Source organism: Montipora capricornis, chromosome 6 (assembly GCF_036669925.1).
Source record: "Montipora capricornis isolate CH-2021 chromosome 6, ASM3666992v2, whole genome shotgun sequence".
NCBI lineage: Eukaryota > Metazoa > Cnidaria > Anthozoa > Scleractinia > Acroporidae > Montipora > Montipora capricornis.
The window spans coordinates 67,331,728-67,347,295 of NC_090888.1; the positions used below are offsets into that span (position 1 = coordinate 67,331,728).

Genomic DNA, 15,568 nt, shown 5'->3' on the forward strand with positions numbered 1-15,568 from the left:
ACCAAGTGATTCGCGCGTTAAGTTATGTCGCTTAATTGTTTTATTGTATGGAACTATATTTGCAATTTTATTTTCCACAGCAAGTTTGCATGAGTTGAAAGGTGACAACTAATTAGAAATTCAGAAATATTTAAATCGAAACTGTGGTTGTGCTTTTTCTCGTAAGATTGGATTCGATCCCTTGAAGTCCGAATAGAATTGGCTAGCAAGTTCCCGTGCGACTGACTTTACTACAAACCGTTTGTGGTAAATCAGACAACAACATTGACAACAACACGAACAAACAAGCAAAAAGAACGTTGCATGACTGCGTGACGATCATCGTGGAACTGGGATTCTGATGGTTTTTTTTTAACGAAGTGAATATTACGATGGGACTCTGTCTGGCAGTTAGCGTGTATTCCATAAATTGAAACGAAAAAATTTTGAAAAAAAAAAAAAAGACACCCCGACCCCGACCCCGACCCCGACCCCGACCCCGACCCCGACCCCGACCCCGACCCCGACCCCGACCCCGACCCCGACCCCGACCCCGACCCCGACCCCGACCCCGACCCCGGCCCCGGCCCCGGCCCCGGCCCCGGCCCCGGCCCCGCGTTTTGGCTACTACCTGAACTTTGTAACCGTCTTTGCAACCCTGCCCGCTTTTATTCCCCTGGGTCCCGACATGACTGCGTTGTCTCGCTCGTACAATCACAGTCACGCCTTCTTCGTGCTGGCAAACTTTAAAAACACATTTAAAAAAATGCGTCGTTGACAAACTGCGGTCTAGGATCCTTTGTAAAAGCAGGCAGGGTTACAAAGCCGGTTACAAAGTTCAATTTTCCAACAAAGGTGAGAAAACCCACCCTCCGAAAATGCTGCTGACCGCATAAGCGAGCTTAGCGAACACACGCGCAAGCGAACTCAGAGTAGGAATCTGTGTGATTTTATTTAAAAGCGCAAAGCCTACGGCACTCTTTAGACTCCGAAAAGTCCAAGGATTGGTTAATAGTTAAGCAAACTATTGACAGTAAAATAATACGTCTATTGAAAGAATGAATCGATTAAGTCAAGGATGGATAAATGTATGAATATATAGATTAGTGGAAGAAGAGAGAAGATGAATGTTTGATTTTTAATGAAAGTCCAGTATTAGTCGGATCCACAATGGAAAAGCCATAACAAACCAAAATTGCGGAGTTAATTACACGACAACACCTGAAAAGGTTTTCTCGCTAAAATGTATTTTCATATCACTTAAGCAACGAGAAGACACGGAAGAAAAGTCAGGAAAACCTTCATATAGTTGAGACTATATATAGTTGAGAAAATCTGAAATTTAAATCTGTAATATAAATCTGATACGCCTGAGCTGCAGAGTATATGATTCCGCAGGCGTAAATTTAGACAGGTATATAGCAAGAATGAACAACAGCTCCACCGGTTTCTGACTACGTTTCACTTATTTTCTTGTAACTTTTGCTCCCTGATCCAACTCGTACTTTCCTCAGTCAATACCGATGTGTAATGTCTGCCAGGCCTGTCCGCTTCTCTATTAAGCATTATGGAAAACGCATGCATTAGTTACAGCTGTTGCGTAAATGAGACAATGATGCTATGACGTTTATCATTTAGCTCGATTTATTGACTTTTCCAAGATTTAAACATTTCAGTGCATTTCCAGAATCATTTACGACTATAAAGCTTAGCGCTTTCCATAAGAGCAAGCCGTACAGTTTCCCACGCTAAGTTCGCTCGTGTGTGTTCGCGGCTAATTTCGCTTGTGCTGTCGTATTAGGCCACACATCATTTCTTTGTATATCAAAGAGAACACTTTTCTAACTGAAATCGTCGTAGAGGACGTCAGTCTACTGTAAGGAAAAAAATCACCATTACTTCGCCCCGGTATCTCGCCAAAGAACCAGGATACAGGCTGGTATAATTCTATGATATTGTCTTTCAACAAATTCAGTATTGAGTCAGTTTATCAAGTCGGTTATCTAGCCACGCATTACATTCTTCACACCTATCATGAAAAAGAAGATATTGAGTAACAACTCTTGTTAATATGGTGTTCGTCAGTTTTACTCCCTTCTCTCTGTCAGCGATCCGATTTTCTGTAAATCTAGCAATAGCCATGCAGATTGGACTCAAGAAATTCAAAACGAACATTTATCTGAAGTTACTTTGGATCCAACTCTGGTTACATGCCACAGAAAGCTCAAAAAACCGCTCATCAGCTGAGATATATAGATGCAAGTTTAGAGGATAACGATAGACAAACGATGTCTAAGACAACTTACTATAAGGCCAAACGGCCATCAACGTTGTCAAAAAAAAATTGAAGGGATTTAATTCTTGCTTACTGCACGGCGCGACTGATTTAAACTCAGGTTGTTTAGTTTCGAAATTACGTATCACCTTACTCACCTTGTCCGACAGGAGTAAACTTCCATACCATTTCTTTGACACCATCCTAATGGAACTTTGAAGAGGTGTTGGATTCACACTTTACTAATGAATCAGTAGAAGAATAAGTTCATCATGAAATAAGCAAAATAGCCGGCAAATTAAACCAAGATCTGATGAAAATGTATGTTGTGTTTTTCGGAGCACGGAATGTTTTATAGACTTTTTTTTTTGTAATGCTAAATGCTATCACTATCCTTAAAGTGAGTAAGTACCAAAATCGAAATTCTCAAATGACGGTAGGACGTTCTGAAATCGTTAAGATTTATGATCCTCAGAGTGTTGCCTAATAGACCAATTTCGATATATTAAAATTCAGTCGTAAACAAAAGACATCATCTCGAGGCTCTGGGGAATAAATATAAGGATTTGTATGAGTTTATTCCCCAGAGCCTCGAGATGATGCCTTTGTTTTGGACTGAATTTTAATATATCTAAATTGGTCTATTACTACTTCATGGCATAGAGCAAGATGAGTGTTTGCATTTGGCTTTGATTCTAAGTGGCTCATTTTTCGTATACCTGTGAATTGAATTTCAAAGCAATACAAAGAAAATGAGAGTAACAGATTCACAGCAAGACAGTCATTAGTGCACTTAGTTGGAAAGCTCTTCAGCACTTGTGCCTAGACGCCGCAAGGACTGACGAAGAACGAAGGGTACCTGGCGTTCAAGAATCGGGCCAGCTACTTGAAGAAAAATAGGTACGCAATGCGTACATGTATGGGCTTTGCTGCTTTCCACAAAGGTCAACCACACTTGCATCTCATCCCCTCAGCTTTTCCCTGATACTCCTCCCCTACTTTGTACATTGTACTCTTCAACTATCCATCAAAGTGTTTTCATTTGGACTGTGAACAGCTCTAATATTTGTTTGTTTGCCGGGAAATGTGCCAAGACCTCCAGTCCACATAAAATATGTTGGGAAAAAAAGTGTGTGTGTTAATAAACTTCATAACAAATTTCCCAAAATTTAAATATACAATTCTGATTGTGAACCCAGTGTTTGGAAATAGAATTGACTGAAACAGTTACTCTGAATCAGTTAAAAATAATTCCGAGCTGGAATATATATATACTAGCCACCTTATCCCAAAAGCTGCACTCATCAACTATCAACTCTGATAGTTGGCATGGCGGTTTGCACCTCACCAACGGCTGACACAAATCTTGAGCCTCGACATATTATGTAGACGCATTTACTGTCTATTGACCACGACAAAGTGTTGGAGGTTTGGAAAAGTCATTAACTGACCTATCAAACAATTTGTTTCATAAGGTAAACTAAATTGACAATAAAATCAAACAAATGAAGATAATAATATTTGCAACTTTGTTTAACAAATTAACTTAACAAGGATAAGAGGGATTCCTATGCCGACTGTGAAAAGATCGTTCACGTCACCTATTGTCATTAATGTGCCAACCAGAGCTTCATTGGCTGTCGAAACAAAGGGTCTTTTGTTTCAGTGGTTGGCACATTTGAATAACAAAAGCAATGTTTGTAAACAGATATCATCCCTACATAATATGACAAGGGAAAGCAAACAGAACAGCACTCAGTCCAAATCATGAATAAAAATTCTTTAAACAAACCAAGTTCAATGCCGGCACAAATATATTTTAGTCTGTGACACTTATCAGACTCTTTGAAATTTTGTTGTGTTGTTCAACCCTCACAATTTAAGCCTACAAATGTTGGCTTGCGAGAGTACTAAAATGACTCCTATGTCGTGAACCCGCAACAAATCTTGAGGCCGGCAAATGTTGGCTTGCATGAGCAAAATAACTCCCTTTTAGGAAAGAAATGAAACTGCAATCCGTTTCGTTTTCGTTTTAGAAAGAGAGCCAGATTTTCGACAAATACAAATTCATAATGTCGACATTCAAAGGAGGAGAAAACGAAACTTTTTTTTTTCGCAAGCAGCAAATCGTGGACACAAATCACAGCAATACAGAGAGTATCCTAAACATTCTTAAAAGCTAACCGTAGGCCTAATTAGGCCTAAACAAAAGTTTTTAGGCCTAACGTTATCTTTTATGAATGTTTAGGATACTTTCTGTATTGGTGAAACAATGACCTGCAACCCGCGACCTGCAACTTGCGACCTGCGACCTGCGACCTGCAAATTAGCCCCGCCGCAAGATGGCCGTCACTTATTTCCACGCTCTAGTGCCCAAGCTTATGCAAACTCTTGAGGATCACGTGACCATTCTTGTATGCCGACGAATGCCGCAGATGACAACTTAGTGAGAGCAAAGCTTGCACAAAAACTGGATGATGTGCTCAACGAGATCAGAGTTATAACACAACTGATATCAAACACTTAGCTACCAACAAATATTACTATAACAAAAATCCTGTTAATTTAAAAACCTGGTTTTCACTAGAGACGCAGCACAATTGCAAGTATAAGTAGCTTATGCTAAATGAAAGCGAAACTACGGCATCCGCCATTTTGTTCAAATGCGTAGACGCCGGGAATTTAGAACGAGTGCTTTAATTGGCCAGAAGTACCAAAATTTCCTTGTTCTTATGCTTTGTTTCGTTAAGCGCAAACAAAAGGAAAAGGAAATTTTTTTTCATCCTTGTGCTTGTGCGAGTCAACCCCGTTTTCACGATGAAATAAACGCTCCTATACTTGCTCTTGTGTTTGCGTCGCTAGTGAAAACCAGGCTTTAATGTTTGAAATATTTGAAATCCTAATCACAGGCAGTCGTTGATCAATCCTGCACATTCAAAGAACAAGAAGAACAAGGACAAAAGAGGCAGGAAGACAGATTTTCCTGTATTAATTAAAAGTAGCTGGTAAGTCTTATCAATGCATTAGTTTGAAACTCACATATATAAATCGCATATTGCATCCCTTGTCAATTAATGTCATCGCAATTTGTTATTGCGACTGAAATTACTCTCATTTACCTCAATCTATTCTATACTTCAACAATTACGGCGAAAAAGACGATGAAAAAAACCGAAGAAAGCTGTGTTCCTACGTCACAACTGTTCACCCAAGGGAGGGGGAGGTAATGAGACTCCAAAACTGATCAGTTTCCCAATTTCGTATGAATTTCTTTTTTTTTTATTTTTTCTCTTTTTAGAGCAGCATGATAGGAAAATCTACAGTGAGTAATTCGACAAACTCCACTTTTCCTACGGAGGTTACCGATAGCAGCGCCTCAGTTCCGCCTGGCCTTACCCTTTATACTCAAGTCACTTACTCTGTCATTGCCACAATCGCCTTCCTTGGAAACATGTGTGTTATCTCTATCTTCTTGCGTGATCGAAAGTTGTTGAAAAAGTCTTACAACATGTTGATTCTTTCCCTGGCAATAGCTGATGTTTTGACGGCCATCCTGTTGATTTCAAATCCAGCTTTTGTTCTTGGCGACGCCTTTCCATATCCAGAAAATCACTATCTGGGCAAAATCTTTTGTCAAGTAGTTTGGAGTCGCATGCTCCTTTTCCACATGGTCATTTTCTCGGCCTACATTTGCTTGGCCTTGGCGATGGAGCGATGGTATGCTGTGGTCCACCCTCTGAAGTACAAAGCCGCTTTCATCACAAAGCACACTCTCGTTTATATTGGATCATCGTTTGTGTGGTCTTTTCTCCTCGTCTTGAGCATCTCCTTTGAGGTCGGATATGTTCCCTTAAATCCCCCACAACGAAGGTGCAAATGGTTGCTACTTTGGGAGGGGCAGTCGATTCGCACGATCGTGGGGGTGGTCCAGGTCCTGTTGAAAATGGCATTTCCCAGCGTCACGATGCTGGTGCTATACGCACACATGATTTACAAGACCAGCAGATCCACAGTCACCTCAGCAGAGAGCAAGGCCAAATTTCGCGGGAAAATGACGCGCATGGTAGGTGCCGCGTGTCTGATGTTGATCGTTTGTTTGGCGCCGGGCCAGATCAACTTTGCTCTGGCGATGGCGGGAAAAGTAAAGCTTGATACTAAGACCCATCACGGTCTGTCGATATTGGCATTCATCAGCAGCTGTATGAACCCATTCATCTATGGTCTGAGCAACAAAAACTATCGCCTTGGATTTCAAGGATTGCTTCTTCCTGTAAGCAAAGCTGTCGGATGCGCGAGACGAATTTTGATCCGCAGTGGAGTCAATCCGGAAAATTCTTCCAAGCGAGAGGTGTCTACAATGGAGGCTTGGGAGAAAGCTAGTGACGATGGAGGAGCGAAAAAAATGAGTAACAGTATTTGACATTCATTGTTTTTTTGGGCGTCAGATCAGATGAGCTACGACATTACAATGGAATAATTGATCCGTGAGATTTTTTTATTTCTGTATAATGTATGTGAAAACCGATCCAAATTTTGATCTGAAAAGGACTTCTTACGCCCATGTGATTGCGTGAAAAAGTTTTCGTTAGTTTTTCTATTATTTCTTTGCTGTAGATAGATTGTTAAGATTGTCTTGCTTTCAGTGTTTTACGTCAGCTGTGGCTTATTATACCTTAATACAGAGCATGGCGGCTTGGTTTGCAGATTTACGTGAAAGTGGGCTGATTGTGCATGAATTGAACGAGCCACGGAAGCTGCGTGGGATTCAGTCACACACGCGAGATTCCAGCTAGCCGTGTTTGCGTGCTTCCAAATCATAACGGTTAATTACCAATTGAAAGTATACTGGAGATTTACGACGCCGACGCTACGTGTGGGCGCATATGTTTTCAGATGCCGAGAACAGATCTTCGGGATACGTCTGGGCGGGGCCTTAATGTCAAGGGGAAGGTCAAGCTAAGACAGTTATTTGGAATTGCGAAACGAAAGCCTGCATTTAGTTAGGGTATTTTAAGCAGTGTTAATCTGTCCGAAATATAGTACACCACTAAAATCAAATCTACGTTGTATCGAGTATCGACTCTTGCTCAAAATAATTAGATTCTCAACTTCTATTACGCCGATTGGATTATTTATTTATTATTTATTTCTTTATTTATTTATCATCAATGACCAGGGCATACAAGAAAACAGGAGACTATCCTCCTTTGATCAGAAACTCTATCACTGGCATTTCGACACAAAATGGCGGATCCAGTGACGGTTCGAGTGGTTCAGGCTAATACAAACTACTATCAGAAACGTTTAATCATGCGCACTAGTTTTTGAAAAAATAATATTTGAAGTGGACAAACATCGCTTACCTGAGCATAATCCTCATTTGAAAGACCACAAAACTGAGGCTTTAAAAAACTTTAACCAAAATCCCATTACCCAAGAGTAAGAAGGTTAATTTGTCCCCATCAGCGTCAGAAAAATTTTGCGGGGAAATAACAATAGACCAAACTCAATGTTGTGCCCAATTCAAATCTCCCGGGATTTAAAATTCCTTGTGTATCGTATTTGCGTTATAATATAGCGTTCACGTTTTATTCCCAAAGGATTTGAATTGGGTACAACATTGAGTCAGCCGATTTTTGGTCATTTGTTTATTTTCTCGCAATTTGGGTTTAAAAACGGACACTTTTCAGACTTTTCTGGAGACTAGGCCAATAACCTGGTTGATCGACTCTTGCTATAACCTAAAATCATCCCTGAAAATATCTCCTGTAAGGCACCCCCCCCCCCCCCCGACAGCCCCCAGACCCCCTAGAAGGGTCTGTCTCCGATTCTCCGATTGACTAAATCCTGGATCCGTGAAATCATGGAAGGGAAGCGTGCAAAGGAAAACTAGGCGTTGCAGAGTCGAACGGAACCGTACTTGTGGTGCGGAAACAAAATATATATGATGACAAATAAAGAAGCAAATTACAAGAATCATAAAAACTAAGACATCATGATCTCTTGTCAAAACAAAATAAAAAGTTCTTATGTTCACAGACGTTTACATTAAACTACAAGGGGCACTCGAGACGCTATGTTGGGCTGCCTGTGCAGAGAATGTGAAAAACTACATGGAAGACAATATTTGAACCGCAAAAAAGAAGCATGTTTTTTTAAGCAATCGCAGGTATGAACGTTACTTGAACAATGCCGAAAGGAAAGCCTGAAAAAGGCAGGCTTCCACGGGATTTATATCCGCTGCGATACCGGTACAGTGCTTTACCATTTGAGCTATCAGCCAAATGAGAGGCCATCTCAAAGTGCCACCGTTCCCCTGCGGACCCGGGAGCCGAATCCTGAGCTCGTACGTTGGCTGAGATTTGTTGATCTTAATCTTACTTAGAGAGTTTTTCTCCGGGTAATTCGGTTTTCCTCCCTCAGCAAAATTGACTCCAAGCCTGTTCCCACCTGGCTGTGGCGCTGTCCGTGGTCATGCATTTGTCGTGGTCTGGGGTCGAGAGCCAACCCAACAGCACAGCTCCTTTACTCTGACCTCGTTAAGAAAGCGCCAGATATTATTATTGTCATTATTATTATTATTATTATTATTACTATTATTATTATTATTATCATCATCATCATCATCATCATCATCATTATTATTATCATCATCATAGTCATACTACTCAGCTTAAGTTTTTAACAGCTGGTAAAATTGTGGTGTTGGGCAACAACAAGTTGCCAGAGAACACCAAAATGTTTCTTTTCCTGTCCTGTACATTTCCAATACTTTTCTTCGCATCCTTGCTGATCCCAGCAATGCAGACTTCTGGATTAAGGTAATTGATGTGCCTACTCCTATGCCCTTTAAGTTGCCCTTCAATCGCAATGGCACTGTTCGTAAAGCCCTCAATATTAGACCATATTCGTATTCTCGGTATTGGACTGGAACTAGCTTGCAATGGAGGCTAATGCGAGGGAATATATTAGAAAGTATTTGCATTTGAAAAGATTCCCCCGCATTAGCCTCCATTGCAAGCTAGTTCCAGTCCAATACCGAGAATACGAATATGGTCTAATATTGGTACGACTTTGGTTTTCACTTCCCACATTCTACTCAATTCATTATTGAATTATTATTATTATTATTATTATTATTATTATTATTATTATTATTATTATTATTATTATTATTATTATTGTAACAAGGCAGTAGGAGATGTGAATACGAAGAGAATTCGAACATCAACGACAAAGGCCTACAATATGGGTGAATATGGGTGATTACTAGCATTTGATCATTTGGCATGCCTTGCATCGTTTCGTTGTTGAAGTAAATTGATAAAATTTTCCATTTCAGTGGATCGTAAATGGTTACGTCAAAGCGGCTTAATTCATCACACGCACCAACCGATACTGACAAGCGATTAAAAACCGATATTGTCGGCTCTCAGTACTTGCCACTGAAAAATAACGGTCGACGATGAAAACGTAATGGAACAAATATTAATATTGTTTTCGTCAATTTGTGGATAAAGTTAAAGATCAAAGGTCTGTCGATGACCGATTTGCTTTCTAATAAAGGGTAACGATTAGTATGTTGCTGTGCGAATGGTGCACTCTGAACTTACGAGAAAAGTTTCCGAATTCCACAAAGGCTTGTGCACACATATATGGCATTTAAAATAAGGATTGCATGAATTTCTTTCAGCTATTAATGCTACAGGGACAAAGGAATCTGCCATTAAAGTTACTTTTCGAGTCGATTTTTTAAATTTTTAAGGCTTCCACAAGTGAAATATATACGAGACGAAGCAATTTTCTTGCACGAATTTAAAACGTTCTGTATGCACTGGGTGATCAGAGTGATAATAAAGAACTGCAACAAAACGAGATGTAATATTTCTTGTAATACATTTTTAATGAAAGAAAAAAAAGCACGTGCATTTACCAGATAGGTTTCGTATAGGAAATGTGAGTGTATTTCGTGATCTATGGCCATGAGTGATACGTCACAATTTGAGAACTTTCAAAACATCTCGATTGAACATAAATCAAGAAATGTAAGTTTGAACGATTTTTTATTCATCATAAACTCAACAAAATTACTCCATTGCTGTGTTTTCATGGCAACTTCCCTATTGCACTCTACAACATCTGTTGCACTCCCAAGATAACTTATTTATGCAGTCGTCATTCGTGAATCAGAAATATTCTATATTCTTTTGTGTATATAATATTTAAAGTTAACAATTATTCTACGAGAGCACGCTGGATATGAAGTGATAAGTTATAATCATTTTATTTCCAGCAAGCCCGAGTAGAATAATTGTTTTATTAAAAACTCCAGGATCAACAACTCTTCCACTGAAGCATCGATTTCTGCCTCGGACGATTCCGGTTCAAAAAGGCTTCTGTCGGCCATTTTTTCTCAGAGCCGCAAAAAAATGTTTTCAGCTCGTTTTATAGAGCGTTTTCACATGACGTTACTGCGGCCATGATGGTGCTCCAAAACAAAGAAATGGTGGTCATGATGGTGCACCAAACGAATCCTCCGGGAATAGACCTTATCCACGATGGCCGCCATGTCGGATTTGCTATTATCATGCAGATTAGCTACACACTTCTGATGGGGCAAACAGCACAAGTTCGAGAGGTTATAACGAACATCTTAGCCACACAGTTGATTTGTTTCACGTTCATTGAATGTTTATCACCTAAGTAGTAAATTAGAATGATTTCACAAGTTACTTCGATGTTTCTTTAGTGCTTGAAAAATGAGCAGAAAGCGAAGTAGAAGGTTAAAATGTCAAAGGCAATCAAATATATAGAATTATTATAAAAGGTAGTTAATTCTAAATTCTAAAATGTACTTTCAGCAATGTTATTTCAATATTTCGACGAGCCGATTTTCCGCAATTTGCCTTTTTTCCATGTTTGCCCCCCTCCCCCCCCAGCATAACAGATGGATAATTTGCATGACAATTTGAAAACCAAAATGACGGCTATCGTGAATAACGGCAAAGACTTGTTTCCATATCTCAAAGTGTCCTTGGACGTGAGGCCTATTGAACTCTATTTTTATGCAAATACTTTCTTTTGTTCCAGTAATCCAATATGGCTGCTGGTCACCTGAGTGAAAACGCTCTATTGCTGAAGAGTTCTTGACCATATTAGGTACAGCAGGTATATGAACTGATAGCCTGTGTCTGGCGAGCCAATGAAAATGCTGGAAATCTGATATCCGTAGTTCACTTTTCAATAAAACTTGTTTTTTACAATGACTGCAAAATTCTCGCTTGCTCATTGGCTAATTTTTATTGTCAATAAGCGGACAGACACATAAATTTATAATTTATGCGATAATGAGACGACATTGCTCGCGTCAAATTGACGTTTCTTGCACTTTTGTCTTGCGTCCTTGTCTTGTTTCGACTTAAATTTGACCCCTCTACCTTTTTGTTATTGTAATAAACAAATTGATGTCAGTTTTTCATGCGTTTTTCCTGTTATTGACAACGAATTTCGTCATGACATTGTCAAAGTAGTCTGCGGATCCACTCGGCTATCGCCTCGTGGATCCACGTGCAAAGCTACTTTGACAATGTTATGACGAAATTCATGATCAATAACAGGACAGACGCATGAAAAACTGACATCAATTTGTTAAATTTATGACGCATGAATTAAAAATGGAACTGTATACAGTTTCCATAACCGTTTTCATATATAATCGGTTTACTATGTATCGGTGTAAACATCTCACTGACAGTGCTTAAATTCCAACAGTTTTCATTTATTTTTTGATGTTTACTTTTCATCCCTAGTTCTCTTTTTGATCCAGTTACGTAATAACGAGTTTTTTTGTACTTCAGTACGTCAATTAAGGGCCAGTAACACCACGGATTGACGATAACATGCTGAGGGTAATTAATCGCATGCACCCGTTCCTCTATTTTGTTAATCTTTGGCCTCGGTTTAATTTTAAAAAGCAGAGTGCCAATTTAACCCCTGGCTCCTTAAGTGCGGTCTTGTTTCATTTCTAAATTTAAAGATGGAAAAAAATAAATTCGATTTGCACTTAACACCTTTTGACAGTGTTTGCTGCTCCTACATGCAGATAAAAACTCTTATCGTGAAGTCTGAAAGCCTGATTTAAGCTTCAATTGTTTTGTGAATTAGGATTACATACCGCAAACAAAATTGTACGATATGTATCTTATTCTTTCTTTTTGTCCATGAATTAGTTTTAAAAACTTGCTAGTGCTTGGTTGCGTTGGTAAAGAGCAATTAGTTTTAAACTGTATTACGCTTTCTTTTCTATGTAGGGGTATATACTTAAAAGCCATAACAAAGAACTGTTATAGAATAAATTACACAAAAATTGCTTCTATTTATTTTTAATATATGGGAACCTGAAGAAAAAGATTCTGCACCGAATTGAGTCTTTAAATCTCTCGAGGAACGATCAAATGGAGGAGTAATCTACTGGGTAAGCTTGCTTAAAATAACCTGTTCATTCGCCTGACATTTAGGCACCGATCCGGAGGATAGCCGAATTTATCAGCGAACATCATAAAAAGTGTCTGGGACTCGGTTTAGGAAAATAAGATGCATTTTTTTCCCTGACTGAAGTTGGTCTTTTAACATGGTTTAATATTTGCTGTTTTGTTAACCGTGAACAAAGCGAATCTTGTCCTGAAGCGTCAGGGTTGTTTTTTATTTTTAACGACAAAGGATAAATTCATAATAGCCGGCTGAACAAGAAGTCCGAAACGGCGATGATTTCGATAAATGGACTGTCACAAAATCCGAGTTTAGATTAAAGTTTCAAGTGCAAAACGCAAACCTTTGACAAATGCTAACTAGATGCTGAATTTAAAATCTAAGCAAAAATTAGCTTGTCTTGGCAGGGTTGCCACCATTCCTATTTGCTGGCCCTGATTTACTCAGAGAGAGCAATAGCGCCACTCCTGTATACGCGACACTTCAGATCTAAAACGCAAAAAGTAAAAATAGGCCCTGGCTGTTCTGACTTGGAATTAGGATTGACTAGGATTGACAATGATAATTTCGAAGAATACGGATATTAACATCGGCTATCACAGGATCAAGGAGCTTTCGCGAGCAAAAAACCAGAGTTGTAGAATAATCCTAATTGCATGAATACGCATGACCGGCTACTTCACCAACGCGCAGTTCAACGCGCAGTTGACCTTTTTATTCACTTTTCTATAGCGTTTTACAGAAAAATTTTTATATTTTTTGTCGTGCTTTAAAAACATTTTTAAGCACGACAAACTCTGTTAAAAGGTATTAAAGTGCATATCTCGTTTTGACTTTTTTCGTAAAATTTACAAATAAAACAAAACGCAAAGAAGGGCATTTGTAAAATTTAACAAATAGCAAAAAGCTCATCTCCTCGCGTATGAGGGTTGAATAGAAACAATTCATTTTTAAAATCTTCATTCTCAGCAAGGTGATCGATGTAAGCTGGCAGATACGGTTTTACATTTTAACGCCCTCAAAATATGTGATTTTTGGTGTTACCAGCAAGTGTTACATAACTCGCGCGCATACATAACTATATATGTGTTATCATGCTCAGCTGTGCCTTAATTCAATAAATGTTGCTGTGGCATTAGTACGGATGTGGTTTGAATGAAGGTTATTTCAAATCTTTTATCTAAATATATTTCTTAACGCTACTTGGTGCGCAAAGGGTTAAACGATTTAATTGAGAGACAGCTATGAACTTCCCTGAGTTCAGTGCGTCCAGTAACGAAATAAGTTTTCACATATGTACGGATCTCTCCAACAAATTCAGATTTTCGAAGATCGAGTAGAATTTGATAAAAATATCTACTTCTCCTGGACAATTGTACCCGAAATTAAAACGATGACATGCAAAGGATATTAAAAACGTCTATCAAATTTTATGACCTGCAATTGCTTTGTAACGAAATATTTAATGTCACTGCAAAGATATCAACAGAAGACATTTGATTATTAATGGCCCTTTTTGCTTTTGTGTTGGAAATTGAGCAATTCTTCGATATTCTGGTTACGCAACTGATTAGATTCAAAACAAAAAAGAAAAGATGAAAGACCGCACACCTAACCACTGAGAGTGACTTTTTTCGGTGCTTTTCAAAATGAAGGTAAGTTTACGTAAAAACTTTCAAGGAAGTATGAACAAAACAATCATCAGAAAAAAGGCCAGCTGGAATGGTTGTGAGAGCGGCTTTTCAGTTTGAACGATATGAAGAATTAGTATATCGAAAATAGATGTGTTACTCACGAGGCCAAAGGTCGATTCTTTATCTATACTCTTGTCTTCATAACACAAAAGCCAAAACTTTTACTTCTACACTGGCTTTCAAAACTATAAAAATTCCCGTCTTTGAGATGAAGTTTATTTATTTAAAAGAAGGAGGGGTGATCTTTCCGAAAAAGAAACAGAAAAAAGAAACAAAAAAAAAACTGATATTAGCGGAGCTCAGGCGCGCCAGCGGAGCACCATGGGTAGATTTTTTGGGAGATCTATCCTGCGAGAAAATTTAGTTATGACGTCAGCGTACGCCCGCCCGGGCGTACAGACTGTCGGGGTGGAGGTAGGGAGGCAGGACAGCCTCTGGGGACGGGAGTTTACGGGCAATTTTCCTGGCGGGAAATCGATTCGCAGACGTTGCATTTTGCAACCCGCGTTTTTCTGGCGGGAAAATCATATTAGTGAAGAGCAACGGGGTAGAAAATAAAGAACAGGGCCTGCTTGGTCAAAAGCCGGTAACGCTAATCCCAGATTGAAAATTGACCAAGGACTTTCTTTCTCTATTCCCAAATGCTGTTCAACGCTGATATTCGGCAAAACTTTACATTAGAAGAGGTAAATCTTGAAAAACAAAAATAAGCAAAAGAAACTTTCACCGAAAAGTTGAAACATGAGTTTACTCTCATCCTGGATTAAGTTAATCGGCTTTCGAACAACCGGACCAGAAAAAAGCACGAGAGAAGAGGCGACCAAATTTGAGAAATTTAAACGAAGAATGCTCGAGAGAGGCCGAGGAAGGAGAAGAATAGAAATTTTCAATGAAGAACACCGTAAAGCTGAGAGAAGTAGAGCGAGAGACAAAACACTCATTAATGTACAACGGTTGGCTTTAGAAAGCTTAATGTTTCTTTCTTAATGCATGCCTCGCTACCTCACATATTTTCTAAAAAACGAAGGCCGAAAACGTTTGCAATTCCATGTTGACCAAGATTTTGGCATATTCAACAATCACATTTATAGGCTTTTTGTGTGAAATGGGTGTACAGTCGTGAGCTGCTTTG

The 15,568-nt window shown here is 39.1% G+C and overlaps 1 protein-coding gene across 1 annotated transcript; it reads left to right on the top strand.

Annotated features, from left to right (window-relative positions):
• The first annotated feature begins 1,780 nt into the window (after positions 1-1,780).
• LOC138050774 (somatostatin receptor type 5-like) lies at positions 1,781-7,051 on the top strand. The gene is made up of 3 exons (XM_068897059.1): positions 1,781-1,918; positions 5,164-5,259; positions 5,553-7,051. Exon 3 carries the CDS (start codon positions 5,559-5,561, stop codon positions 6,672-6,674), a length of 1,116 nt encoding a protein of 371 aa, XP_068753160.1. The 5' UTR covers positions 1,781-1,918; positions 5,164-5,259; positions 5,553-5,558; the 3' UTR covers positions 6,675-7,051.
• Positions 7,052-15,568: the final 8,517 nt, after the last annotated feature.

What these genes read in the sequence shown, in the direction of transcription:
- LOC138050774 (XM_068897059.1), top strand. Translation starts at nt 5,559, where the DNA reads ATGATAGGAAAATCTACAGTGAGTAATTCGACAAACTCCACTTTTCCT.